General features: G+C 42.7%; 2 protein-coding genes across 6 annotated transcripts in view; both read right to left on the minus strand.

The window, feature by feature from the left end:
* LOC311108046 (Golgi resident protein GCP60-like) overlaps positions 1-2,976 on the minus strand; it is a 33,176-nt gene extending 30,200 nt beyond the window's left edge. For 3 of the 4 annotated variants that reach the window (XM_084150695.1, XM_084150694.1, XM_084150692.1), the window contains exon 1: positions 2,656-2,942. In XM_084150695.1, coding sequence (XP_084006821.1) covers positions 2,656-2,926 — 271 coding nt within the window. In that variant the 5' untranslated portion in view covers positions 2,927-2,942. Of the gene's footprint in view, positions 1-2,655 lie in introns of all 4 variants that reach the window. The other variant, XM_084150693.1, reaches the window with a different exon arrangement.
* An 8,086-nt stretch (positions 2,977-11,062) lies between these two features.
* Positions 11,063-26,834, minus strand: part of LOC311108454 (protein lin-9 homolog) — a 50,286-nt gene continuing 34,514 nt past the window's right edge. The window contains exons 6-14 of one of the 2 annotated variants that reach the window (XM_084151079.1): positions 14,132-14,289; positions 13,796-13,929; positions 13,400-13,525; positions 13,119-13,220; positions 12,950-13,030; positions 12,691-12,816; positions 12,256-12,438; positions 12,074-12,171; positions 11,063-11,900 (exon numbers count right to left, since the gene is read on the minus strand). In XM_084151079.1, the coding sequence (XP_084007205.1) occupies positions 11,795-11,900; positions 12,074-12,171; positions 12,256-12,438; positions 12,691-12,816; positions 12,950-13,030; positions 13,119-13,220; positions 13,400-13,525; positions 13,796-13,929; positions 14,132-14,289 (1,114 nt within the window). In that variant the 3' untranslated portion in view covers positions 11,063-11,794. The remainder of the gene's footprint in view (positions 11,901-12,073; positions 12,172-12,255; positions 12,439-12,690; positions 12,817-12,949; positions 13,031-13,118; positions 13,221-13,399; positions 13,526-13,795; positions 13,930-14,131; positions 14,290-26,834) is intronic. The other variant, XM_084151078.1, reaches the window with a different exon arrangement.

Here is a 26,834-nt window from a genome sequence, read left to right on the forward strand (position 1 = left end):
ACTTATTCGCCATATCTTTTGCCTCATCATCCCACCCAATCATACCATTGTTAAATTCCTCATCAATCCAAGGGGATTCAACAGTTTTTAACAGTCATTTTCTTAATGGGTGCATGCTTATTAGTAACTGGAATAAGCAAAATGGGTCAACTTTGAGCACCTCCATATCCTGAATGTTTTCGCATTCAGGTCCAAAAAGTAACTTTCTGACCACTTCTACCATTGTCAAATTTCTGGAAAATGTCATTCAAATCAAAAAGAGGTACGGTTAAAAGGTGATTGAAATTAAATGGAACTAACCTTAAAATTGCATACTGTGTACTAATCGTACTACATACCATTTAGAACGTACTGTTTAGTCAAAATGAATGTAGTACGCAACAATCAGCAGCATACTAGGCTCATCCTACTGAGAATGTGTCATCTAATGCAGAATTGCCTTTCAGTGCGTGTTGCATTATGGGGTAAAAAAATAATAATCTGACTACATGTCGACTGCATGAACTTTACAAAAATCAAAGGTCATTAAGTTAACTGCAGTTGTTCTTTGCCAACTTCATCCTGCAGCCATTGCCTGAATTGTATGAGGATCTATTGTCAACCAATCATTAGGGTATTTTTATTTGACCCACGCGAACGTGACTAAAAACAGGACTGAAACTTTGCCGTAATTCATGTATACAGTGGAGTAATAATGTGATATTTGAGGCCCTCTCTCACTGACTATATATATATAATATATAAAAATATATCCACATATACATTCAATTTGTGAGTGTGTGATATGGGGGTTGGAGCCATGTTTAATTGTAAAAGAAAAACATTTATAAACAATGGCAACACTGCAATGTTGATCTGAGCATTGCTGTCGGAAAACCACATTAGTGTCCGATTTTCGACTGTCGCAAATGCAGCTCCCCCGACTTGTCTAGTCGGTTGCTTTCGCCACTCAAACGCGCCCTGGGAGTTATATGCAACTCCACCTCCTCCACTGTAACTAGATGTATGAATGACAGTAGCGGGTTAGCCCAATAATGGACTAAAGGAGCCCAACGTTATTCCATACAGAAATGGTTTGTCGAGATCGGTGTGGAAGAACTTGACTGGCCTGCATAGAGCCCTGACCTCAACCCCATTGAACACCTTTGGGATGAATCGGAACACTGACTGCGAGCCTGGCCTAATCACCCAACATCAGTGCCTGACCTCACTAATGCTCGTGGCTGAATGGAAGCAAGTTCCTGCAGCAATGTTCCAACATCTAGTGGAAAGCCTTCCCAGAAGATTGGAGGCTGTTTAGCAACAAAGTGCGGACCCACTCCATATTAATGCCCAAACTGTCGCAATAAGCTGCCAGTGCTTGTGAAATTTGCCAGCTGATTGCGTGGGATAAGGTTCGGTCTGTTTTTTACATGTCTGAAGGACTCTTTTAGCCCTTGGGCTAAAATAGTTCCTAATAAAATGTAAATCAAGCTCAGCCATTATTGACATATTGTGCAAGTCGCGACCGAACTGCATCAGTATTGAAAATACTAACCGGAAATACAAACCGATATACAGACCAGCGTACTGAAAGTCTGCTTAATAACACTACTCTGTGGATATTTTGTCTCCGATTATCTCCTACATAAGGACAAAAACAGCAGACAACAGGTAAAGTACGTTCAAATTAAGTTTATTCAACATTCTGACTTGTGATGGGACTGTTCACAAAAAGTGAGCCTACATGTTAGAGAAGAGAGCCTCTATGAATCCGAGAGAGGAACACTATGTTTAAAGGCAAATTGGCTCTGGAAGTCAAAACAGCCAAATAACTCAATCTAAAACTGAATCGGTTCTCAATTGCGGTATGGTTCTAGAAACATAAATCCCTCTACTTTCATATATGCAAAATACACACTTACTGTACTGTTTTAACACAGTTGCAGCCAACCGTATTTTGCAGTAACAACACGTTTGTGGCGTCCGTCTTCCGTTTATACACAGGTGTTAGGAGATGCAGATCGCTAATTAGCACCGGTGGTCCACTGTCTTGCGTAAACACGCGCAGTAACATGGGAGATATGGCCGTGGGGCTCTTAACATAACTTCCCCCATACAGAAGACCCTTCGTCCAATGTGTAATGCAACTGAGACATGATCAAGGGTTAGTGGAGGGTGGTTGTCTGCCACATACCAATCAAACTAGTTACTGGATTCTCATTCACTAGACTCTAGAGAGTAACTAGTCAACTGACAGCTAGCTAGCTACGTGGAGGATCCACATGACCATATCGACACATGACATGTAAAGTTATGATTGTCGCCTCATCTTTAATCTGGACTATAACGTTAAATAGTTAGCCCTTTATTCTCTCGTTGTCTTAACAACAATTCGTTCAACGAGAAGCAACATGAAACACCATCCAGCAATCATGCAGGTACATTTGGAATTCGGAGATTCTGATTGATGAAAAAGCTTCAAATTGCTATGGCATTTTGACAGTAAACCAAGCATCATTAGCAAGTGGCTAGCTAGCTAACGTTAGCTAGTTAAACGTTAGCTACTGCACCGCACGAAAACAATGAACACAGGGATGAAAAAACTAACTACCTAGTCACATCGTGTATCAATTCCATTATACATTGTTATTATGAAATACGAATATAAAATACCTTTGAAGAATTTCAAGGCTAGTCGGTATAGTTCCAGCAAACCAAATCCCCATTTCCTCTCTATCGTGGTTTTGGCAGACTCGCCTTCCTCCCCATCGTCGGTGCCGCTCAGGTCCTCGGTATCCTGCCCCGTGGGCTCGGGGTCCGGTTCAGCGACTTGCTCCTGCTCGCCCTCGGGATCGGGGCTGAGGGTGAGGCCGTCGATGGAGACTTCGAGCCGGCTAGAACTGCCATTGTTGAGGTCGCCGCTCTGAACCTCTGTCGCCATCATGCAGAATGTTAGCTGCCTGAAGCGGCCACGTAACTATTTCCGTTTTTAGCGGAAGTTCCGGGAGATGCTGTTACAAGATGTAAATAATGACGTACCCAAGACAGGATCTAATGCTGCGTTCATAATAACTGGGAAGTCGGAACTCGGAAATCTCATATTTCATAGCGTATAAAACAACTGGGAACTCGGGAAAAAATTCTTTCAGCGGTCTAAGGCACTGCATCTCAGTGCTTGAGGCGTCACTACAGACCCCCTGGTTCGATTCCAGGCTGTATCACAACCGGCCGTGATTGGGAGTCCCATAGGGCAGCGCACAATTCGCCCAGCGTCGTCCGGGTTTGGCCGGTGTAGGCCGTCATTGTAAATAAGAATTTGTTCTAAACTGACTTGCCTAGTTAAATAAAGGTTAAATAAATAAATACAAATAAAGATCACTAACGTCGTGATTTGACCAGTTATTTCATTTTTTTTACTCCCCAATTGTCTTGAAAGCGCCATAAGCACCAGGGCACATGGGTCTGGGGGCAAATTAGAGCATGGCCAGTTTCTCTGAGTCAGGTGAAGAAGATGGTTGAAACTGAGGTTTTGTTTGAAACTGCTAGTGAGTCAGGTGAAAGTGTTGCTGAGGTTTGAGAAAGTCTTGCCGGGAAAAGTACATATATGATTCCTTAGTTTCAATGTTAAAGAATTTGTCCCATATGCACTGCAGTGTTTTAAATGCCAAAGAATGGGACTTGTACCTGCTCAGTGTAAAGGAAATAAAATATGTGCCAAGTGTGGAGGGGCACATGATTACTGTGAATGTGGAAGCAATGTGAAGGTTAAGTGCTGTAATTGTGGGGGAGAACACAGTGCAGCATTTGGTGGATGCCAGGTACAGAGAGAGGCTAGAGAGACTCAGAGATATAGGATCAGTCATGATGTATCGTATGCAGAGGCTGTAAAACAGATTGGTAGAACTACAGTGCGGACTGATGGAGCTTACATGGATGTACCTGTAGTAAGTGGACCTACTGTCAGGGCTGGTGCTTCTGATGGTCCTGGCAAAGTTTTGAGTCTGTTCAGAAATCTTGTGCTCATGAATGTGTGGTGTCAAAGGACACTTTGATAATGAATAAAGTTGACTTCATAGCTTTTATTGGTAAGGTCATCAATACGACTCAGGTTGTGGAAAGCAGAAATGACAGGTTGAAGGTTATTGTGGAGACGGCAAAAGAGATATTGGGGGTAACAGATGTTACTGTTGAAATGGTTGTTGACATGCTGAACAATCCTAAGGGTAGAGTGTTTCAGCATGATATAGATAAAGTCTAATGGGGTTGGGGAGGGGATTATTTCTGTGGTGGCGACCCGTCATTCAGGGCCTGTTTTTTTTGTTGTTGTTTTTTGTTGCCTGTTTTTTTGTGTTATTTTGGTGTTATTTTGGCATTAATACGTTAATGTACATATTACCGACGACACAACAGTGGTAGGCCTGATCACCGACAACGATGAGACAGCCTATAGGGAGGAGGTCAGAGACCTGGCCATGTGGTGCCAGGATAACAACCTCTCCCTCAACGTGACCAAGACAAAGGAGATGATTGTGGACTACAGGGGAAAAAAGAGGACTGAGCACGCCCCCATTCTCATCGACGGGGCTGTAGTGGAACAGGTTGAGAGCTTCAAGTTCCTTGGTGTCCACATCACCAACGAACTATCATGGTCCAAACACACCAAGACAGTTGTGAAGAGGGCACGACAAAGCTTATTCCCCCTCAGGAGACTGAAAAGATTTGGCATGGGTCCTCAGATCCTCAAAAAGTTCTACAGCTGCACCATCGAGAGCATCCTGACTGGTTGCATCGCCGCCTCGTATGGCAACTGCTCGGCTTCCGACCGCAAGGCACTACAGAGGGTAGTGCGTACGGCCCAGTACATCACTGGGGCCAAGCTTCCTGCCATCCAGGACCTCTATACCAGGCGGTGTCAGAGGAAGGCCCTCAAAATTGTCAAAGACTCCAGCCACCCTAGTCACAGGCTGTTCTCTCTGCTACCGCACGGCAAGTGGTACCAGAGCGCCAAGTCTAGGTCCAAAAGGCTTCTCAACAGCTTCTACCACCAAGCCATAAGACTCCTGAACAGCTAATCATGGCTACCCGGACTACTTGCACTGCCCCCCCACCCCATCTTTTTACGCTGCTGCTACTCTGTTAATTATTTATGCATAGTCACTTTAACTCTACCCACATGTACAGTGGGGGAAAAAGTATTTAGTCAGCCACCAATTGTGCAAGTTCTCCCACTTAAAAAGATGAGAGAGGCCTGTAATTTTCATCATAGGTACACGTCAACTATGACAGACAAAATGAGATTTTTTTTTCTCCAGAAAATCACATTGTAGGATTTTTAATGAATTTATTTGCAAATTATGGTGGAAAAAAAGTATTTGGTCAATAACAAAAGTTTCTCAATACTTTGTTATATACCCTTTGTTGGCAATGACACAGGTCAAACGTTTTCTGTAAGTCTTCACAAGGTTTTCACACACTGTTGCTGGTATTTTGGCCCATTCCTCCATGCATATCTCCTCTAGAGCAGTGATGTTTTGGGGCTGTCGCTGGGCAACACGGACTTTCAACTCCCTCTAAAGATTTTCTATGGGGTTGAGATCTGGAGACTGGCTAGGCCACTCCAGGACCTTGAAATGCTTCTTACGAAGCCACTCCTTTGTTGCCCGGGCGGTGTGTTTGGGATCATTGTCATGCTGAAAGACCCAGCCACGTTTCATCTTCAATGCCCTTGCTGATGGAAGGAGGTTTTCACTCAACATCTCACGATACATGGCCCCATTCATTCTTTCCTTTACACAGATCAGTCGTCCTGGTCCCTTTGCAGAAAAACAGCCCCAAAGCATGATGTTTCCACCCCATGCTTCACAGTAGGTATGGTGTTCTTTGGATTCAACTCAGCATTCTTTGTCCTCCAAATACGACGAGTTGAGTTTTTACCAAAAAGTTATATTTTGGTTTCATCTGACCATAAGACATTCTCCCAATCCTCTTCTGGATCATCCAAATGCACTCTAGCAAACTTCAGAAGGGCCTGGACATGTACTGGCTTAAGCAGGGGGACACGTCTGGCACTGCAGGATTTGAGTCCCTGGCGGCGTAGTGTGTTACTGATGGTAGGCTTTGTTACCTTGGTCCCAGCTCTCTGCAGGTCATTCACTAGGTCCCCCCGTGTGGTTCTGGGATTTTTGCTCACCGTTCTTGTGATCATTTTGACCCCACGGGGTGAGATCTTGCGTGGAGCCCCAGATCGAGGGAGATTATCAGTGGTCTTGTATGTCTTCCATTTCCTAATAATTGCTCCCACAGTTGATTTCTTCAAACCAAGCTGCTTACCTATTGCAGATTCAGTCTTCCCAGCCTGGTGCAGGTCTACAATTTTGTTTCTGGTGTCCTTTGACAGCTCTTTGGTCTTGGCCATAGTGGAGTTTGGAGTGTGACTGTTTGAGGTTGTGGACAGGTGTCTTTTATACTGATAACAAGTTCAAACAGGTGCCATTAATACAGGTAACGAGTGTAGGACAGAGGAGCCTCTTAAAGAAGAAATTACAGGTCTGTGAGAGCCAGAAATCTTGCTTGTTTGTAGGTGACCAAATACTTATTTTCCACCATAATTTGCAAATAAATTCATAAAAAATCCTACAATGTGATTTTCTGTAAAAAATAATCTCAATTTGTCTGTCATAGTTGACGTGTACCTATGATGAAAATTACAGGCCTCTCTCATCTTTTTAAGTGGGAGAACTTGCACAATTGGTGGCTGACTAAATACTTTTTTTCCCCACTGTATTTGAGATTCTTCAGTAGGCATCCTTTGCCTTGATGACAGATTTGCACACTCTTGGCATTCTCTCAACCAGCTTCATGAGGTATTCACCTGAAATGCATTTCAATTAACAGGTGTGCCTGGTTAAAAGTTAATTTGTGGAATTTATTTCCTACTTAATGCGTTTCAGCCAATCAGTTGTGTTGTGACAAGGTAGGGGTGGTATACAGAAGATAGCCGTATTTGGTAAAAGACCAAGTCCATATTATGGCAAGAACAGCTCAAATAAGCAAAGAGAAACGACAGTCCATCATTACTTTAAGACATGAAGGTCAGTCAATCGTGAACATTTCTAGAACTTCAAGTGCAGTCGCAAAAACCATCAAGCGCTATGATGAAACTGGCTCTCATGAAGGGGTCGCCACAGGAAAGGAAGACCCAGAGTTACCTCTGCTGCAGAGGATGAGTTCCTTAGAGTTACCAGCATCAGACTGCAGCCCAAATAAATGCTTCACAGAGCTCAAGTAACAGACACATCTCAACATCAACTGTTCAGAGGAGACTGTGTGAATCAGGCCTTCATGGTCGAATTGCTGCAAAGAAACCACTACTAAAGGACACCAATAAGAAGAAGAGACCTGCTTGCGCTAAGAAACACAAGCAATGGACATTAGACCGTTGGAAATGTGTCCTTTGGTCTGATGAGTCCAAATGTGAGATTTTTGGTTCCAACCGCTGTGTCTTTGTGAGACGCAGAGTAGGTGAACGGATGATCTCCGCATGTGTGGTTCCCACCGTGAAGCACGGAGGAGGAGGTGTGATGGTGTGGGGGTGCTTTGCTTGTGACACTCTCTGTGATTTATTTAGAATTCAAGGCACACTTAACCAGCATGGCTACCACAGCATTCTGCAGTGATACGCCATCCCATCTGGTTTGCGCTTAGTGGGACTATCATTTGTTTTTCAACAGGACAATGACCCAACACACCTCGAGGCTGTGTAAGGGCTATTTGACCAAGAAGGAGAGTGATGGAGTGCTGCATCAGATGACCTGGCCTCCACAATCACCCAACCTCAACCCAATTGAGATGGTTTGGGATGAGTTGGACCGCAAAGTGAAGGAAAAGCAGCCAACAAGTGCTCAGCATATGTGGGAACTCCTTCAAGACTGTTGGAAAAGCATTCCAGGTGAAGCTGGTTGAGAGAATGCCAAGAGTGTGCAAAGATGTCATCAAGGCAAAGGGTGGCTACTTTGAAGAATCTAAAAGGTAAAATATATTTTGATTTGTTTAACACTTTTTTGGTTACTACATGATTCCATATGTGTTTTTCGTAGTTTGATGTCTTCACTATTATTCTACAATGTAGAAAATAGAAAAATAAAGAAAAACCCTTGAATGAGTAGGTGTGTCCAAACTTTTGACTGGTACTGTGTGTAAGAATGCTGTTCATTGACTATGGCTCAGCATTCAACACCATAGTCTGCTCCAAGCTTATCACCAAGCTCAGGACCCTGGGACTGAACACCTCACTCTGCAACTGGACTTCGTGACGGGCCGCCCCCAGGTGGTGAGGGTAGGCAACAACACATCCACCATGCTGACCATCAACATGGGGGCCCCTCATTGTTGTGTGCTTAGTCCCCTCCTGTACTCCCTGATCACCCACGACTGCGTTGCCGTGCACGACTCCAACACCATCATCAAGTTGGCTGACGACACGACGGTGGTAGGACTGATCAGCGATGACGATGAAGCAGGTCGAGAGCTTCAAGTTGCTCGGTGTCCACCTCACTAAGGAATTAACATGGTCAACACACACCCACACAGTTGTAAACAAGGCACGACAGGGTCTCTTCCCCCTCAGGAGGCTGAAAAAATAACTGTCTACTCTGCTATTGCATGGCAAGCAGTACCAGTGCACCAAGTCTGGTACCAACAGGACCCTGAACAGTTTCTTCCCCCAAGCCATGACTGCTAAACAATGCTGCTAAATAGCTAGGAAAATGGCTACCTGCATTGACCCTTTTTTGAACTACATTTCTTGCACTGACGATGCACACACACTGGACTCTACCCATACGCTCACACCCAAAAACACACATACACCCACATACATACTGACGCCACATACTCACCATATACGCTGCTGCTACAGCTCAGTCTATTATCTATCCTGTTGCCTAGTCACTTTACCCCTATGTATATGTGCATAGCTACCTCAATTACCTCGTAACCCTACACATTGACTTGGTATTGGTACTCCCTGTATATAGCCATGTTATTTTTTACTCATTATTGTTATTCTTTATTCACTGTGTATTTATTCCTCGCGTCACTATTTCTATGTTATCTTTAACTCTGCATTGTTGGAAAAGGACCCGTAAGTAAACATTTCACTGTTAGTGTTGATTATGAAGCATGTGACAAATAACATTGTATTTGATTGTGATCCTATGTATCATCACCCACAGGTTACAGGCCTAAATAGAATAGACAACAGAACATTATATAATGGTTGTCATCAATTTTGTCTACAAAAGCTGCTAGTGCCTGCTATAAAACAGCTCAGCTGATCACTGGCGTGTGCATGATGCCCTGACCAGCCAGCAGCTCACTGCTGTTTGATGTTTGAAAGTAAAAAGAGTTAATCAACTTTCTCCAGCCTTTAAAATACCAAACCAGATCTTATCAGTAGTAGGGCTAGTGCAGTCTTTGACAATGCTAGACATACAGTCAAAAAGAAAGAACACATCATTCCCATGGTCGTTTATTATGAAACACTTTTCACAATTTAATAGATGTATGACAGTTAGCAGGGTTGGGTAGGCTACTTTCTAAATGTAATCTGTTACAGTTACTAGTCACCTTTGATCACAAGGAGATGAGGGTGGATATAAGACTGGGGATCAGGCCGTTGTAGTCAGTAAAATCCTAAAAATAAAAGACTAGAGGAGTAACATGTTGGCAGTCCACGGAAAACTGAGGGACCTAAATCATTTCCAGATGTACCCAGGACACATGGAGAGGAATGGCATGCTGCATTCAGGTTGGTTACTGTGTAAGTGTAATGCTCTCTCGCTCTCTGTAAATCTTACTGTCTACATTGGTTACATTATATTCATACCATCGTTCTTGGTTTGAACAGATTATGGTGCTGCCGATAGGACGAGCTACTTCAACTCTGCAAACTTCATGGGGCCGAGAGCAGATAGCATGGCTTTGCTGACCCATCGAAGGAAGAGGACCAACTTCAACCAGCAGCATATAGGGGTGCCGGATAAAGTGTACTCTGACACCAAATATCCTGACATCTACCTCCGCGAGAGACTGGAGGCTCTCACCGGACTACCAGAGCCCAGAATTCAGGTAAGGCACCACATTTCAAGTCAGATAAGACACAAAACAGTTTCCATGTTAACAAAATGGTCTAGGACTACTAGCCACTAAACCACGACTTGAAAATGCAAAAAGGTGTGGTTCCAGAACCGATGCGCAAAGTCCCGTCGCCAGGAAGGGTCGCCTTTGTCCATTAATCCCAACGTTGTTGCTGCCAACACCCCCATGGCCCCGTTCACACAACCCTATAACCGAATGCCCCAAGAGATTCAGAGAATGCCCAACTTCACACTCGGGGACAACTTCAGACCACCACTTCAAACCCAGGTGGAAGAAACACACGCTAAGATAACACTACGCAGGAAAAGGGTCAACTACATACACTCGACTATCGTTTGTGTTTATGATGCATCCATGGAGGGGAATAGGAGCAAAGTTGAGCAAATGAAACAACGCTAATCTGTATCACAAGGAAAATGGACATTACATCAAGTCCCAAAACAACTTTAGCGGTAGCACAGGGCCAAAACATGTCCTGGTTGAATATGACAACTTCCCCCTGAACAAAACCATCGGTAATCCCTCCGATTCCATCATAGAACAACTTCGGCAGGTTCTCTCCAAAGCACGTAGCATGCCAAGTCCAGCATCCTCAAGTGAAGACCAGACCGGATAACTTTGGCCACTCCTTTCCTATTTGTGCCAGTCAGGAGTTTTCTGATTGAGATTCAGAGTGGGAAAACAGTGCCATGTCTGACTTTTGTGATTATGTGAATTTTCTGTCACAGCAACAAAGAAAGAAGTGTGGTGGGTTCATAACAAAATGAACCGATGTCAGTTATTTATTGTATATTTCAATAAAACATTTGTCTTCGTTTGCAAACATGCAAAATAAAATATATAGGACATTTAATGTACCCGTGCTGTGTACTATTTGTTTCACCTATCCTTATCAAATTGTCACAAAAGCATGAAATCAGTTTGCTTTGCTATATGTTTAATATAAAATGACAGCAAGGAATATTTACAATTGCCATGGGGGATTCCCATATACAGATTTATAAAACCAATGGCAAAATTGAGAAATTCTGGTAACAAACTTTATCAACTCAGTGTTGTATTTGAATTTCGGTTACATCAGTGATGTAGGCCTGAGGTGAGCTTTCAACAACAGCAATGCCCTGTTCGAGACTGTCAATCCTCCTTTTACAAAAATAGAAACATCTTTGAGTATGTTACAGAAATGTTGATGATAAATCCTAGTAACCATAAAGGTATTGTACATATCTACAATTTAAAAAAATTACAAAACATTCTTTAGCCTCCCGTGCGCTTACTACCAGTGGAGTAAAGGAACACCAAACATTGACTCAAAGGGAAGCTCCAAATGGTAAATATTATTTTATCACTCAAAAATAAATATGGATTATTATAGAAACTGCTTAACGTACTGTGTGGCACGACACCTTAGAATAATCTACAACAAGAAATGTACGTGTGAATTCTCGCAGTGACCACAATCTAGTCTAGAGACCAGGGCCATTTTTTGACATGAAAGTTAGTCCGTTTTCATTATAGTAAACAAATCATTTTCAAAGACATGTTAGGGGATCCAAAAAATACATATTTTATTTTACAGTCATTCAAGATGGTGTATGTTCCACTTAGTTGGTGCTGACCAGGCTGCTCTCTGTGTGTGGTAAGGATGCATGCTTCAGACCATGTTGGTGTTGTTGGCGGCAAAGGCATGGAGGTTTCCCAGCTGACTCAGGCCACTCTGGATGTGTGCTACGTGGATCTCTACGTTGTTCTGGAAGCAACTGCACAGACAAGACACACAAATTTAGACCATGTGAACATGCACCTGCCACCTTGGCCATATTTATAGCCCTTTCTCTGAAGTCTTCTATCACCGCCATCCATCTCCCTGCATAACTCTAAATAAGACGAAACATTGGGGCAGAGAATGGATGTGAAATGTAGAGGCACTCACCTGAGGTTGGAGGGGTCTATTGAGCTCTTAATGTCATTCAGAGAGTCCGTAAGCGATTTAAATTCGAAGGAGTTCAGGTCTCCTCCCTCAGCCAGACACTGGAGCACAAACAAATACATGATCAGGCAAACAAATAACTTGACTAGGGATGTGAGGCTGTGTGTGTGTGCCTTTATACTAACCTTGATCTGAAGCAACAAGGCGGTGAGACCTGAGATGAGGTGTTTGAGGCTTGGGTTAGAGAGACACTGCTGGTCGTCGTAGAGGGAGTTGGTCTGCTGCACCATCTCCTTGGCCTCTTCCTCACAGCGCTGACGCAGCTCTGTGGGCTGGTCCGCAAGTGCCATGCCCTGATCTGGGGCCAGCTGGAGAGGGCACAGGGACATGCATACTTAGATTCATATTGTTGCAAAACTGTTCTGGGAGCAGCCGAAGAGAAAGGAGTTCATATAAGCTTTGGAAACAAAAATGTTAAGATGCCCTTCGCTGATGACAATCTAAAACGACTATTGCTGACGTTTTGCTCATCTTCAGTATGTCTTCTCGCTAAGTACACTCATAAGAGGCATGGCTACATGTTACACATCTAGCTGCATAACTATCAAAGATGTCCTCACCTCGCAGCAGAACTGCTGGACCTCGTGCAGCACCTTGTTTAGGTCCTTATTGAGTTGCTCCAGCTTCAGTACTGTGGTGGCATAACGCTTCTGGAACTCCAGGCCTATAGGCATTGAGTATGACTTCTACAAAGAAAACAACACAATGTTAAGTGGTATACATTTACTTTTTGTCACGTATTTCCAATTTCTTTCACTGAATATACTGTTATGAAAATGTTCTGTTATAATACTGTCATAGAATGATCTATGGCCATACCAGTTTTTCAGCCTCTGCGTTCATTTCTTTCAAGTGCTTGATGTGTTCCCTCTTGATCATAAGGATCTTGGAGAGCCTTGTCTAGGAGATAGAGGAGAGGGAGAGATTTTTAGTGGGACATATTTACACTATGATATATGATCCCAGAGGCAAAGACAGGAACACTCACCGCTTGAACGAGGAACTTCACAGGGAATCCACCGAGTGTGTCCTCTTCCACTCCAAAGAATTTGCTTTTCCATGGAGACTGGCTGATGAGGGGGTCATTGTCCTATCACAGGAATAGATGTGTCAATTCCAAATAAACAAAACAATATTCAATTTAAGGGTCAGTCAAAATCATCTTATAGCAATAAAGTACATGAAGCGTTCAACGTGATCTCACACGATCAAAAATACAACTGGAAAGACAACTATAATGTGCACTGAAACCCTTGTTTCCTTGCTTACCATGAGGACGGGTGTGGTGGCGGAGGGGTAAGTCCCCCTAGGTGGGGTCATGAAGTTCTGGAAGCGGGAGGGTCTCTGTTTCTGGGCGAAGGCCGAGATGGGCATGGTCTCGTTAGGCTCTTTACTCTGGAGAGGGAAAAAACACCAGATATTTTTAATAAACTCTAGCTGGTAATGCAATAAATCACCATGGTATTGGCAATATCTTGTACATGCTCCCTACCTTGCTGCTGATTTTCCCAAAGCATATGAGAGTAATCGAGGAAGAAAAGGAAACAGCACTGCTAGTGATGGACAAAGACTTATGTGTTTGTGTATGTGATGTCTGATGTGGTTAGAATCCCAGTTCTAACATATCAATAATGAATGAGTGTTAGGAAGGCCAGGCAGGCGTACCAGCACTTCGTAGTCAGGCACAGTGTGTGTGCCCAGCCCATTCCGGTCAAAGGTCACACGGTAGGTGGCAGCGCCGGTATCCACAGCATCAATCTGCCCAGTGAACAGGCCGTCATGGCCTCCCCTGAGACGAGCTGGAATACACACAGACATCATCAATACTCAAAGCTGGCTGCACATACAAAAACGAGTAAATCTAATCTGGAGCAGGTGACTTTGGTTGCTATGACTACAGATTTGCAGATATTTTACCAGTGACTATGATAGCTACTTTTAGGGTAAAGGCTGCTGATATAAAATAAGTCACTTTGGTTGCCATAAAAACAAGTGTTGTACCGGTGACTTTGGTTCCTATGACAAGCGGCAGGGGAATCTCATCGGGGAGGTCTTTGCAGTGTGACACGTCAGCAAGCTTCCTCTGCTGTAGCAGACGCATCTTCTGCCTCTTCTGTCTCAGTGCAGTCCGCTCCTCCGAAAAGAATGCAGACGAACACCTAGAGGGGAACATTTAAGTTAATTTCAGACACAAATAACTGGTATACTTGGTGTGCATGAAAAAGAAAACCAATAAAGGTTTCATTCCTTCCATTGCATTGATATTTCCCAGAGATTCCATTGTGTCCATAACGCGATGCCAGTTCAGAAAGGGAACCTGAGTGCCCGCCTCGGCTGATGCATCAGCTGAGATTGTTACTAGCATCTAATTGGTGCAATCACGCTTACCTTATTTGACGGTCCATTTAAGCTGACCGGTTCTGCTCACACATCCTGCTGCCGCTTGCTGCTACTGCTAGTATGCTGCAACTAGCTGTTTCTCGCTATGCTGTCGTTTTATGATATATTTTCTTAGTGAGTGCTCGCTAGCTGTGTTTGAACCTTGCCCGCATGGTTCAGTATGCTCATGTTGAAATGTATGGCTGCTGCAGGGATGTCATTGATTGTGGGGATCAAACAATGTTGCTGCTCGATTGTTGTCAGTCAATAGCCAGCTACAAACTAGCTAGCTAAGTAGAATTAGTCTTGGGAGTAGCCTATCGTACAGTCTACTTTGTTCCCAATGCCAGCTAAGGCACCGTATCAGCGGTATCCTACATTATATGGGTCATCCCAATCACATTAGTTATTGTGACTTGCGCCGGCAGTCACACTTTAAATGTTGTACAAATTATTTCTAACTATGGTTATTATTCTTTGGAACCTTATTCCCTTATACAGTTTAAAGCAAGAAATGCGTTCAACTTAACTTGCAGACTGGTCTGGATGGCTGCCGTTTTATGGACTCTTAACCAACCGTGCTTATTTTGTATATAATGTTGCTGCTACCGTCTCTTATGACCGAAAAGAGCTTCTGGATATCAGAACAGCGATTATCACCTTGAACCCGACAGGGCCCTCATCCCCGTCATTCGCAGTAGAAGAAAAGGAGATATCACGGAAGGAGATTGGGGTGCTTGGTAAAGAGCCGGTGACAAGTGGCTAATCTGCCTTTGCCATCGATACTATTGGCCTACTTACAATCTCTTGATAATAAAGTGGACGAACTACAGGCACGTATATCCTACCAACGGGACATTAAAAACTGGAATATCTTATGTTTCACTGAGTCGTGGCTGAACGAAGACATGAATAACACACAGCTGGCGGGTTATACACTGTATAGGCATGATAGAACAGCAGCCTCTGGTAAGACCAGGGGTGGCGGTCTTGTAAACAACAGCTGCTGCACGATATCTAAGGAAGTCGAGGTTTTGCTTGCCTGAGTATCTCATGATAAGCTGTAGACCACACGATCTACCAAGATAGTTTATCTATATTCTTCGTAGCTGTCTATTTACCAACACAAACAAATGCCGGCACTAAGACCGCACTGAATCAACTGTATACGGCCATAAGCAAACAGGAAAACGCTCATCCAGAGGCGGCGCTCTTAGTGGCCGGGGACTTTAATGCAGGGACACTTAAATCAGTTTTACCTCATTTCTACCAGCATGTTAAATGTGCAACCAGAGGGGAAAGAAACTCTAGACCACCTTTACTCCAGACACAGAGATGCATACAAAGCTCTCCCTCGCCCTCCATTTGGCAAATCTGACCATAATTATATCCTCCTGATTCCTGCTTACAAGCAAAAACTAAAGCAGGAAGCACAAGTGACTCAGTCAAAACAAAAGTGGTCAGATGAAGCAGATGCTAAGCTACAGGACTGTTTGCTAGCACAGACTGGAATATGTTCCGGGATTCTTCCGATGGCATTGAGGAGTACACCACATCAGTCACTGGCTTCATCAATAAGTGCATCGATGACGTCATCCCCACAGTGACTGTACATACATAACCCAACCAGAAGCCATGGATTACAGGCAACATCTGCACTGAGCTAAAGAGTAGAAGTGCCGCTTTCAAGGAGTGGGACTCTAACCCGGAAGCTTATAAGAAATCCCGCTATGCCCTCCGACGAACCATCAAACAGGCAATGCATCAATACAGGACTAAGCTCGAATCGTACTACACTGGCTCCGACGCTCGTCGGATGTGGCAGGGCTTGCAAACTATTACAGACTACAAAGGGAAGCACAGCCGCAAGCTGCCCATTGACACGAGCCTACCAGACGAGCTAAATTACTTCTATGCTCGCTTCGAAGCAGGTAACACTGAAACATGCATGAGAGCATCAGCTGTTCCGGACGACTGTGTGATCACGCTCTCCGTAGCTGATGTGAGAAAGACCTTTAAAACAGGTCAACATTCACAAGGCCGCAGGGCCATACGGATTATCAGGACGTGTACTCTGAGCATGTGCTGACCAACTGGCAAGTGTCTTCACTGACATTTTCAACCTCTCCCTGACTGAGTCTGTAATACCAACATGTTTCATGCAAACCACCATAGTCCCTGTGCCAAAGAACACTAAGGTAACCTGCCTAAATGACTAACGACCCGTAGCACTCACGTCTGTAGCCATGAAGTGCTGGTCATGGCTCACATCAACACCATTATCCCAGAAACCCTAGACCCACTCCAATTTGCATACCGCCCCAACAGATCCAGATGATGCAATCTCGATCGCGCTCCACACTGCCCTTTCACACCTAGACAAAAGGAACACCTTTGTGAGAATGCTATTCATTGACTACAGCTCAGCGTTCAACACCATAGCGCCCTCAAAGCTCATCACTAAGCTAAGGACCCTGGGACTAAACACCTCCCTCTGCAACTGGATCCTGGACTTCCTGACGGGCCACCCCCAGGTGGTAAGGGTAGGTGACAACACATCTGCCACACTGATCCTCAACACGGGGGCCCCTCAGGGGTGCGTGCTCAGTCCCCTCCTGTACGCCCTGTTCACCCATGACTGCATGGCCAGGCAAGACTCAAACACCATTATTAAGTTTGCCGACGACACAACAGTGGTAGGCCTGACAACCGACAAGACAGCCTATAGGGAGGAGGTCAGAGACCTGGCCGTGTGGTGCCAGGACAACCTCTCCCTCAACGTGATCAAGACAAACGAGATGATTGTGGACTACAGGAAAAAGAAGAGGACCGAGCACGCACCCATTCTCATCGACGGGGCAGTAGTGGAGCAGGTTGAGAGCTTCATGTTCATTGGTGTCCACACCACCAACAAACTAACATGGTCCAAGCACACCAAGACAGTCGTGAAGAGGGCACGACAAAACCTATTGCCCCGAAGGAGACTAGAAAGATTTGGCATGGGTCCTCAAAAGGTTCTACAGCTGCACCATCAAGAGCATCCTGACTGGTTGCGTCACTGCCTGGTTTGGTAACTGCTCGGCATCTGACTGGAAGGCCCTACAGAGGGTAGTGTGTATTTAATGTATTTATTATTTAACCTTTATTTAACTAGGCAAGTCAGTTAAGAACAAATTCTTATTTACAATGACGGCCTACACCGGCCAAACCCGGACGACGCTGTGCCAATTGTGCGCCGCCCTATGGGACTCCCAATCACGGCCGGTTGTGATACAGCCTGGAATCGAACCAGGGGGTCTGTAGTGACGCCTCAAGCACTGATATGCAGTGCCTTAGACCGCTGCGCCACTCGGGAGCCCAGTAAATCACTGGGGCCAAGCTTCCTGCCATCCAGGACCTCTACACTAGGCGGTGTCAGAGGAAGGCCCTACAAATTGTCAAAGACTCCAGCCACCCTAGTCATAGACTGTTCTCCCTGCTACCGCACGGTAAGCGGTACCGGAGCGCCAAGTCTAAGTCCAAGAGGCTTCTAAACAGCTTCTACCCCCAAGCAATAAGACTCCTGAACATCTAATCAAATGGCTACCCAGACTATTTGCACTGCCCCCCACCCCCCTCTTTTACGCTGCTGCTACTCTGTTTATTATCTATGCAGTCACTTTAATTCTACCTACATGTACATATTACCCCAATTACCTCGACTAACCGGTACCCCCGCACGTTGACTCAGTACCGGTACCCCCTGTATATAGCCTCTATTGTTAATTTTACTGCTGCGCTTTAATTATTTGTTACTTTTATTTCGTATTATTTTATATTGTATTTTTTTGTGTTATTTTTTTGCGCTTTCTTTCTTAAAACTGCATTGTTGTTTAAGGGCTTCTAAGTAAGCATTTCAATGTAAGATCTACACCTGTTGCATTCAGCGCATGTGACAAATAACATTTTATTTGATTGAATAAAAAAATAGACTGTGGCAGTACGATATTTCACAATTGGTGTGAAAGGCATCATAAACAAGACGTGCTCGTATTTTTTTGTTCCTAATTATTCTAACGAAAATAACAGACTTGCTGAGAAAAGGCCTTTTACAAGATTAAGTCATGACAGGAGCATTTGATTATTTTTCCAAAGTTAGAGTCTGGACAGACTACTTTAGGGAACTTTCTGAATGGAAAAATGTGACTTGTTTCAGTAAACTAGGCACGTCGCACGTCACTACTTCACATTAGCAGCATTTGAACATAAACATGTATTTTTTTATCAAAATGCATTTTTTGGCAGAAATGATGTGAACTTTCATGTGCCTTAATCAAAAAATGTATATTCCATCCATAAATACAATTGTTAAATTACGAGCCTAGTTGGTTTAACCATGGAAAAAAGACAGGAACCTTCCCACTAGCCATGATTGGCTGAGAATGTATGAGCTGGACATGCCGGGAGATTTGTATTTTGTATTAATTATGGATATAATATAATATAATATAAATATAATATGCCATTTAGCAGACGCTTTTATCCAAAGCGACTTACAGTCGTGCGTGCATACATTTTTGTGTATGGGTGGTCCCGGGGATCGAACCCACTACCTTGGCGTTACAAGCGCCGTGCTCTACCAGCTGAGCTACAGAGGACCACATAGTCTTCCTGGGGTCCAGCAAAATTAAGGCAGTTAAACATTTTTTTTTTTTTTTAAACATTACAATACATTCATAACAGATTTCACAACATATTAAGTGTGTGCCCTCAGGCCTCTCCTCCCACATATCTATAACACAAAATCCATGTGTACATGTTATCGTGTATTTGTATGTATATGTTGTGGCACCTGACCACACGACTTAACAGTAGTCCATGTGCGACAAAACTAGGGCCTGTAGGACCTGCCTTGTTGATAGTGCTGTTAAGAATGCAGAGCAACGCTTTATTATGGACAGACTAATGTTGTATCAATATGTTTTGACCATGACAGTTTTACAATCCAGGGTTACTCCAAGCAAATTTAGTCATTTAGACACAATTTAGACATTATTCATTATAAGATTTAGTTGAGGTTTAGTAAATGATTTGTCCCAAATACAATGCTTTTAGTTTTTGAAATATTTAGGACTAACTTATTCCTTGCCACCAATTCTGAAACTAACTGCAGATCTTTGTTAAGTGTTACACGTCAGCATCCACAGCAACTGAAATGACAGCATAGTGTTGAGTCATCCGCATAGATAGACACACTGGCATGTCGTTAGTAAAGATTGAAAAAAAGGGGCCTAGACAGCTGCCCTGGTTAATTCCTGATTCTACCTGGATTTTGTTGGAGGCTTCCATTAAAGAACAACCTCTGGGTTCTGTTAGACAGATAACTCTTTATCCACAATAGAGCAGGGGGTGTAAAGCCATAACACTTACATTTTTCCAGCAACAGACTATGATCGATAATGTCAAAAGCCGCACTGAAGTCTAACAAAACTGCCCCCGCAATCTTATCAATTTCTCTCAGCCAATCAGTCATTTGCTGTGCTTGTTGAATGTCCTTCCCTATAAGCGTGGTGAAAGTCTGTTGTCAATTTGTTTACTGTGAGATAGCATTTTAACTGGTCAAACACCATTTTTTACAAAAGTTTACCAAGGGTTGGTAACAGGCTGATTTGTCGGCTATTTGAGCCAGTTAAGGGGGCTTTACTATCCTTAGGTAAGGGAATAACTTTTGCTTCCCTCCATGCCTGAGGGCACACACTTTCTAGTAGGCTTAAATTGAAGATATGGCAAATAGGAGTGGCAATATCGTCCGCTATTATCCTCAGTAATTTTCCATCCAAGTTGTCAGACCCCGGTGGCTTGTCATTGTTGATTGACAATAATACTTTTTTCCCCCTCTTCCACACTTACTTTACAGAATTCAAAATTACAATGCCTGTCTTTCATAATTTGGTCACACTTTGATGTGTAGTGTCAGTGTTTGTTGCTGGCATGTCATGCCTAAATTTGCTAATCTTGCCAATGAAAAAATTATTAAAAGTAGTTGGCAATATCAGTGGGTTTTGTGATGAATGAGCCATCTGATTCAATAAATGATGATTGCCTTTTGTCCCAAAATGTCATTTAAGGTGCTCCAAAGCTTTTTACTAGCATTCTTTACATTTACATTTACGTCATTTAGCAGATGCTCTTATCCAGAGCGACTTACAGTTAGTGAATACATATATTATTATTTTTTTATACTGGCCCCCCGTGGGAATCGAACCCACAACCCTGGCGTTGCAAACGCCATGCTCTATCAACTGAGCTACATCCCTGCCGGCCATTCCCTCCCCTACCCTGGACGACGCTGGGCCAATTGTGCACCGCCCACATGATCAGTTTAGTCACATGATTTCTCAATTTGCAGTATATTTGCCAATTGGCTGTACAGCCAGACCTATTTGCCATCTCCTTTGCCTCATCCCTCTCAACCATACAATTTTTCAATTCCTCATCAAGCCACAGGGATTGAACAGTTTTTACAGTAATTTTCTTAATGGGTGCATGCTTATTAGTAACTGGGATAAGCAATTTCATAAATGTGTCAAGTGCAGCGTCTGGTTGTTCATCATGACACACCACAGACCAACAAACATAAGAATCACTACAGAACTTATTGTATGACCTCGAATACACAATATTGGGCCCAGCCTTTGGAACATTGTTTTCCTAGATATGGCTACTATATTGTGATCACTACATCCGATGGATTTGGATACTGCTTCAAACAAATTTCTGCATCATTAGTAAAGATATGATCAATACATGTTGATGATTTAATTCCTGTACTGTTTGTAACTACCGTGGTATGTTGATTGATAACCTGAACCAGGTTGCCATGGATTGTTCTGCCATGTAGCACGCTTCTGTCTATAACGTGACCTGTTCAGTATGTGTTGACAGTCCTTTCTACCGCGCTGTTATTGAAAGATATAACGTTAGCCATCGAGAACTACAAATGTTTTGCTACTTTTCTCAACAACATTGATGTTCGGCCAGCTTTGTGTCAAGTCACTCCGGTTCACACTGACCGTGAATTTAGCAGGCGCTATCGAAAGATCAGTAGGAAAAAGTATCTGCACAAGCCACGGTCAGTGTAAATCTGAGTGACTAGACACAAAGATGGACAAACTAGGTGTAGCTACAAACAAAACAGAGTTAAAAGGTTCCAGTCTTGACTTGACACCCATGTATACAGCTAAGACTCTAGCTACATTTTCCAGATAGAAATTTCTAAATTTTGTCAGAAAGTCATTTTATTGCAAGTTAAAGCATACAGTTAGTTAGCTAGCAAACGTTAGCTTGCTGGCTCACTAGCTAACCTTACGGGTATGATCTGTGTAGTAATATTATTTGAATCAGAAAGCCATTTGCATTGCTACTTATAGCCTAATGTTAGCTAGTTAACATTTAACCTAGTTTGTTAGCTTTAGCTACCTGCAGGTTCCTACAACAGCTAAGACAATGTTTGTATTGGAAGTAGTATGAGTTGGGGTTATGCCGGTTCATTGTTTAGCTTGCTAGCTACATGTCTAAACAAAAAAAAAGACTCCACTTCGGCCGGATTATTACATGACCCATCAAATTAGCAGTTGTGTCTGGGGGAGATTGCGGCCATCGATTGTATTTCATGAACATATGTACACATCTAGACAATAGTGACCTATCCACTTAGCTAGATGTGGGTGAGGGGTGGTTATAGCATTTCCTTCACATGACCCATCAATTTAGACAAGTCTGTCAGTGATGAGGCAAAGGAAATGGCAAATAGGTCTGGCTGTACAGCCAATTGGCAAATATACTGCAAATTGAGAAATCATCTAATAACGATAAAATATGTAAAAATTTTATCTGGACACTTTCTGTTTTTGATATTGCTACTATGCAAGTACTATCACTGTACTGTTTACACCTTCTGTATCCTGTGCATGTGACAAATAAACTTAGATTTTATTTGATATAGTGTGTGTTTACCACAAGGCCTCACTTGTGAATCCTTAAAGAGATGGGTGGGACTAATGCTTAAGAGGGTGTGAACGATGCTGAATGGGTGTAGACAAAGAAGAGCTCTCCAGTAGGGCCATTTTCTCAAAAGTGGGGTTACAAGTTTATCATTGTTCCTCAACTGCAGTGTATGATATACCATTTTCTAGCTCTGAGTCTCTACTTTTATCCAATGTAAAAAATACAATTTCAAATTTTGCTACATAAGACCGAATCAAGGCAGTCACATATAGGCCTATAGAGAGAGTCTGCTAACTCACACACGCACACCTCCGTAAAAGGACACGTCAATCAAAGCCACCAGCTTGTCAGACACACAAGCAAATATATGTATCCTTAAAAAGTATTAAAAAACCTAGGCTTCCCTTAAGCTCTGAAAGTAGGCTATAAGATAATGAATTGACAAGGAAAGTATGAAGGGTAGAGAGACAGCTATGCGATAGTATGAAGATGAAATTGACAATCATTGAAGTGCCATAGCCTATAGGCTAGCGCTTCTACATCCTGTGTATTAGATGCTCGAGCATCACATGACAGTAAGAAAGAGGAGATGTAGACAGACTAAGTTAGCAAAACAATTGCTTATAATCATTTGTAAACACTCCCGCTATTAGGTAACGTTTATCTACATGAAAATAAAGTTAATAAAAATAATGAATGTTGGCCTATTTAAAACGGTTTTAACAGTTACTTTATTTTTTATTTCATTCTTGGGGGGGTAGATCAGCATTAATATTGCAGTTAGATTGTAACTTCCATCAATGTATTAGTCTGCATCACTTCCAATCCATGTTTTTTTTTTTTACTCGCAAATATAAATACACACACACACAGTTGTAGTCGGAAGTTTACATACACCTTAAACAAATACATGTAAACTTTGTTTTTCACAATTCCTGACATTTAATCCTAAAAAGAAATCCCAGTCTTAGGTCCGTTAGGAATGTGAAATGTCAGTAGTAGAGAGAATGATTTATTTCAGCTTTTATTTCTTTCATCACATTCCCAGTGGGTCAGAAGTTTACATACACTCAATTAGTATTTGGTAGCATTGCCTTTAAATTGTTTAACTTGGGTCAAACGTTTCAGGTAGCCTTCCACAAGCCTCCCACAATAAGTTGAGTGAATTTTGGCCCATTCCTCCTGACAGAGCTGGTGTAACTGAGTCAGGTTTGTAGGCCTCCTTGCTCACACACGCTTTTTCAGTTCTGCGCACACATTTTCTATAGGATTGGAGGTCAGAGCTTTGTGATGGCCACTCCAATACCTTGACTTTGTTGTCCTTAAGCCATTTTGCCACAACTTTGGAAGTATGTCTCCTGAGTGGCGCAGTGGTCTAAGGCACTGCATCGCAGTGCTAGCTGTGCCACTAGAGATCCTGGTTCGAATCCAGGCTCTGTCGTAGCCGGCCGTGACCGGGAGACCCATGGGGCGGCGCGCAATTGGCCCAGCGTCGTCCAGGGTAGGGGAGGGAATGGCCGGCAGGGATGTAGCTCAGTTGATAGAGCATGGCGTTTGCAACGCCAGGGTTGTGGGTTCGATTCCCACAGGGGGTATGAAAAAAAATTAATAATAATGTAAGTCGCTCTGGATAAGAGCGTCTGCTAAATGATGTAAATGTATGCTTGGGGTCATTGTCCATTTGGAAGACGCATTTGCAACCTAGCTTTAACTTTCTTGAATGTACTATTAACCTTTCTCCCTGCTTGCTTCAAATGTTTCCTCTCTCTGTGTATCTCCTTTGCCTCCTTCATTGCAGCCTGACTCACCACGGTCTGTCTCACTACTCTCTATAAAGAACATTTATTTTGTTATGAGAACTTATAGTAGCCCATCTATTTTGATTATAGTTAGCTTAATTTCAGTCAACTGCTCCTGCTGATTGTCTGGGGGGGGATGTCTGTTGGCACGGCAGGAGTCGAGGGATGTTAAAATAATTCCCACTGTTCGTGACATCTCTGCTACTTGCCACTGTAGGTCTGGGCTGAGGTAGTTCGTTTCACCTCTCGGCCTATGTCGTGGGCGGAGTTTACCGTTGGACAGAGTGGTAAATGAATGCACTGCTAACAAAGCAAATACATGGGAGCAGGCAAACATGACAAGCACACATGAATAATTCATGATTCCACTCGTTTGCAGTCGAATCAACGATAATTAACAAATAAAAAAATAAAAAAAGGTGAGTAAACGATATTTCACAAATAAAAAATGGTGCGTAAACGGCGTTTATCCTCCACTACATCCCTGGTTGGGTCTGGCATAACCCATTCATAAACATCAATATCCTGCCAGGAAGAGTTGAATTTACATTTGCCCGGCATTTTAGCTATCGATGTGATGTTTGGTGGCGCCTAATCAGTCAGTTCTGTACCTGCCTGGCTGAGTGACAGTGTGGGTGGAATGAGCGAGCTAACCTGGCAACTAGAGCTCGAAACACATGAAAAAATAAAACTAGCCTGGAAATTAATTTGCAAGACCAATAAATGTTTCTAAAATGATTTGATATTAACATATTTGATCATTTTCTGTTCTCCTGCCATTTACATTTTTCAAGTACCAATTTGAGAAAATGTCAAATTTTCAAGGTAATTCAAGTACTTTAAGCACCTTGTGTGAACCCTGCACCAGATACTGACTGGTTTTCTGATCCACGCCCCAATTTTTTTTAAAGGTATCTGTGACCAACAGATGCATATTTGTATTCCCAGTCATGTGACATCCATAGATTAGGGCCTAATCAATTTATTTCAATTGACAGATTTCCTTATATGAACTAACTCAGTAAAATCTTTGAAATTGTTGCGTTTATATTTATGTTCAGTATATTTTGTTATCAAAGCTCGAGTTCTGAAATATAATATGGTCTGTGCTGTGATAATGTATTAGGCCTACTGCACAAACCTAATTCCTACAGAACAGTTTTTATAAATTTAGCATTGGCTTACATTTTTTAAGTCAGGTTTAAAAAAAATCTGAGTGGTAGATAGCTTGCTTTTTTTTAATGCGAAAGTGATCTTGACTCAGAAAAGGTTGGTGACCACTGGCCTACACCATCACAATAAATCCATTATTTACTTTAGACAGGCTAAGGAAACATGATACAAAGAAAATGTAGCCTATTTCAGAAGAACAGAATAGCCGAGTTGTCCTTATGTTATGCCCTGATCTGGCTATGCGATATGGCGGTGACACTAGATCATTTGGCAGACAAGATTTGCTTAGTATTCCGTGGCATTTTTTAAATATTATTTTCTAGTACAAAGAATACAATTGAACATAGCTGAATAAAATAAAAAGGATATTTTCTCCAAACGATTTCTGAGGGAGTGCGCACATGTGGCTATTCTGTGTTGAGCAGTTAACAAAGAAACAGGTCCTACACTGCAGTTGAGGAACAACGGGAAAGTAATTCTGCTTTTAAAGTTGATAAACTTGTAACCCCACTTGAGAAAATGGCCCTACTGGAGAGCTCTTCTTTGTCTACACCCATTCAGCATCGTTCACACCCTCTTAAGCCTTAGTCCCACCCATCTCTTTAAGGATTCACAAGTGTGGTCATGTGGTAAACACACTATATCAAATAAAATCTGTTTGTCACATGCACACGATACAGAAGGTGTAAACGGTACAGTGATAGTACTTGCATAGTAGCAATATCAAAAATATAAAGTGTCCAGATAAAAATGTTAAATATTTTATCGTTATTAGATGACGCTTACCTGACAGACTAGTCTAAATTGATGGGTCATGTGAAGGAAATGCTATAACCACCCCTCACCCACATCTAGCTAAGCGGATAGGTCACTATTGTCTAGACACTATTGTCTATTCCACATCAGGCAACTGATGCAAGCAGTAGAATCAGATTTTAAAAATACCTTATGGAACAGCGGGGACTGTAAAGCAACACAAAACATAGGCACAGACATGCATACACACACGATAACATACGCTCTATACACACACACACACACGTACGCATGGATTTTGTATTGTAGATTTGTGGTAGTGGAGTATGGGCCTGAGGGCACACAGTGTGCTGTGAAATCTGTTATGAATGTATTGTAATGTTTTTTTAAATGTATAACTGCCTTAATTTTGCTGGACCCCAGGAAGAGTAGCTGCAGCCTTGACAGCAGCTAAAGGGGATCCATAATAAATACAAATACATTTACACATGTTCATGAATCGATGGCCGTATTCACCCCCACACACACCTGCTAATGTGATGGGTCATGTAATAATCCGGCCGAAGTGGAGTATTTTGTTTAGACATGTAGCTAGTTAGCTAAACAATGAA

Source organism: Coregonus lavaretus (assembly GCF_964263955.1).
Source record: "Coregonus lavaretus genome assembly, chromosome: 33".
Lineage (NCBI taxonomy): Eukaryota > Metazoa > Chordata > Actinopteri > Salmoniformes > Salmonidae > Coregonus > Coregonus lavaretus.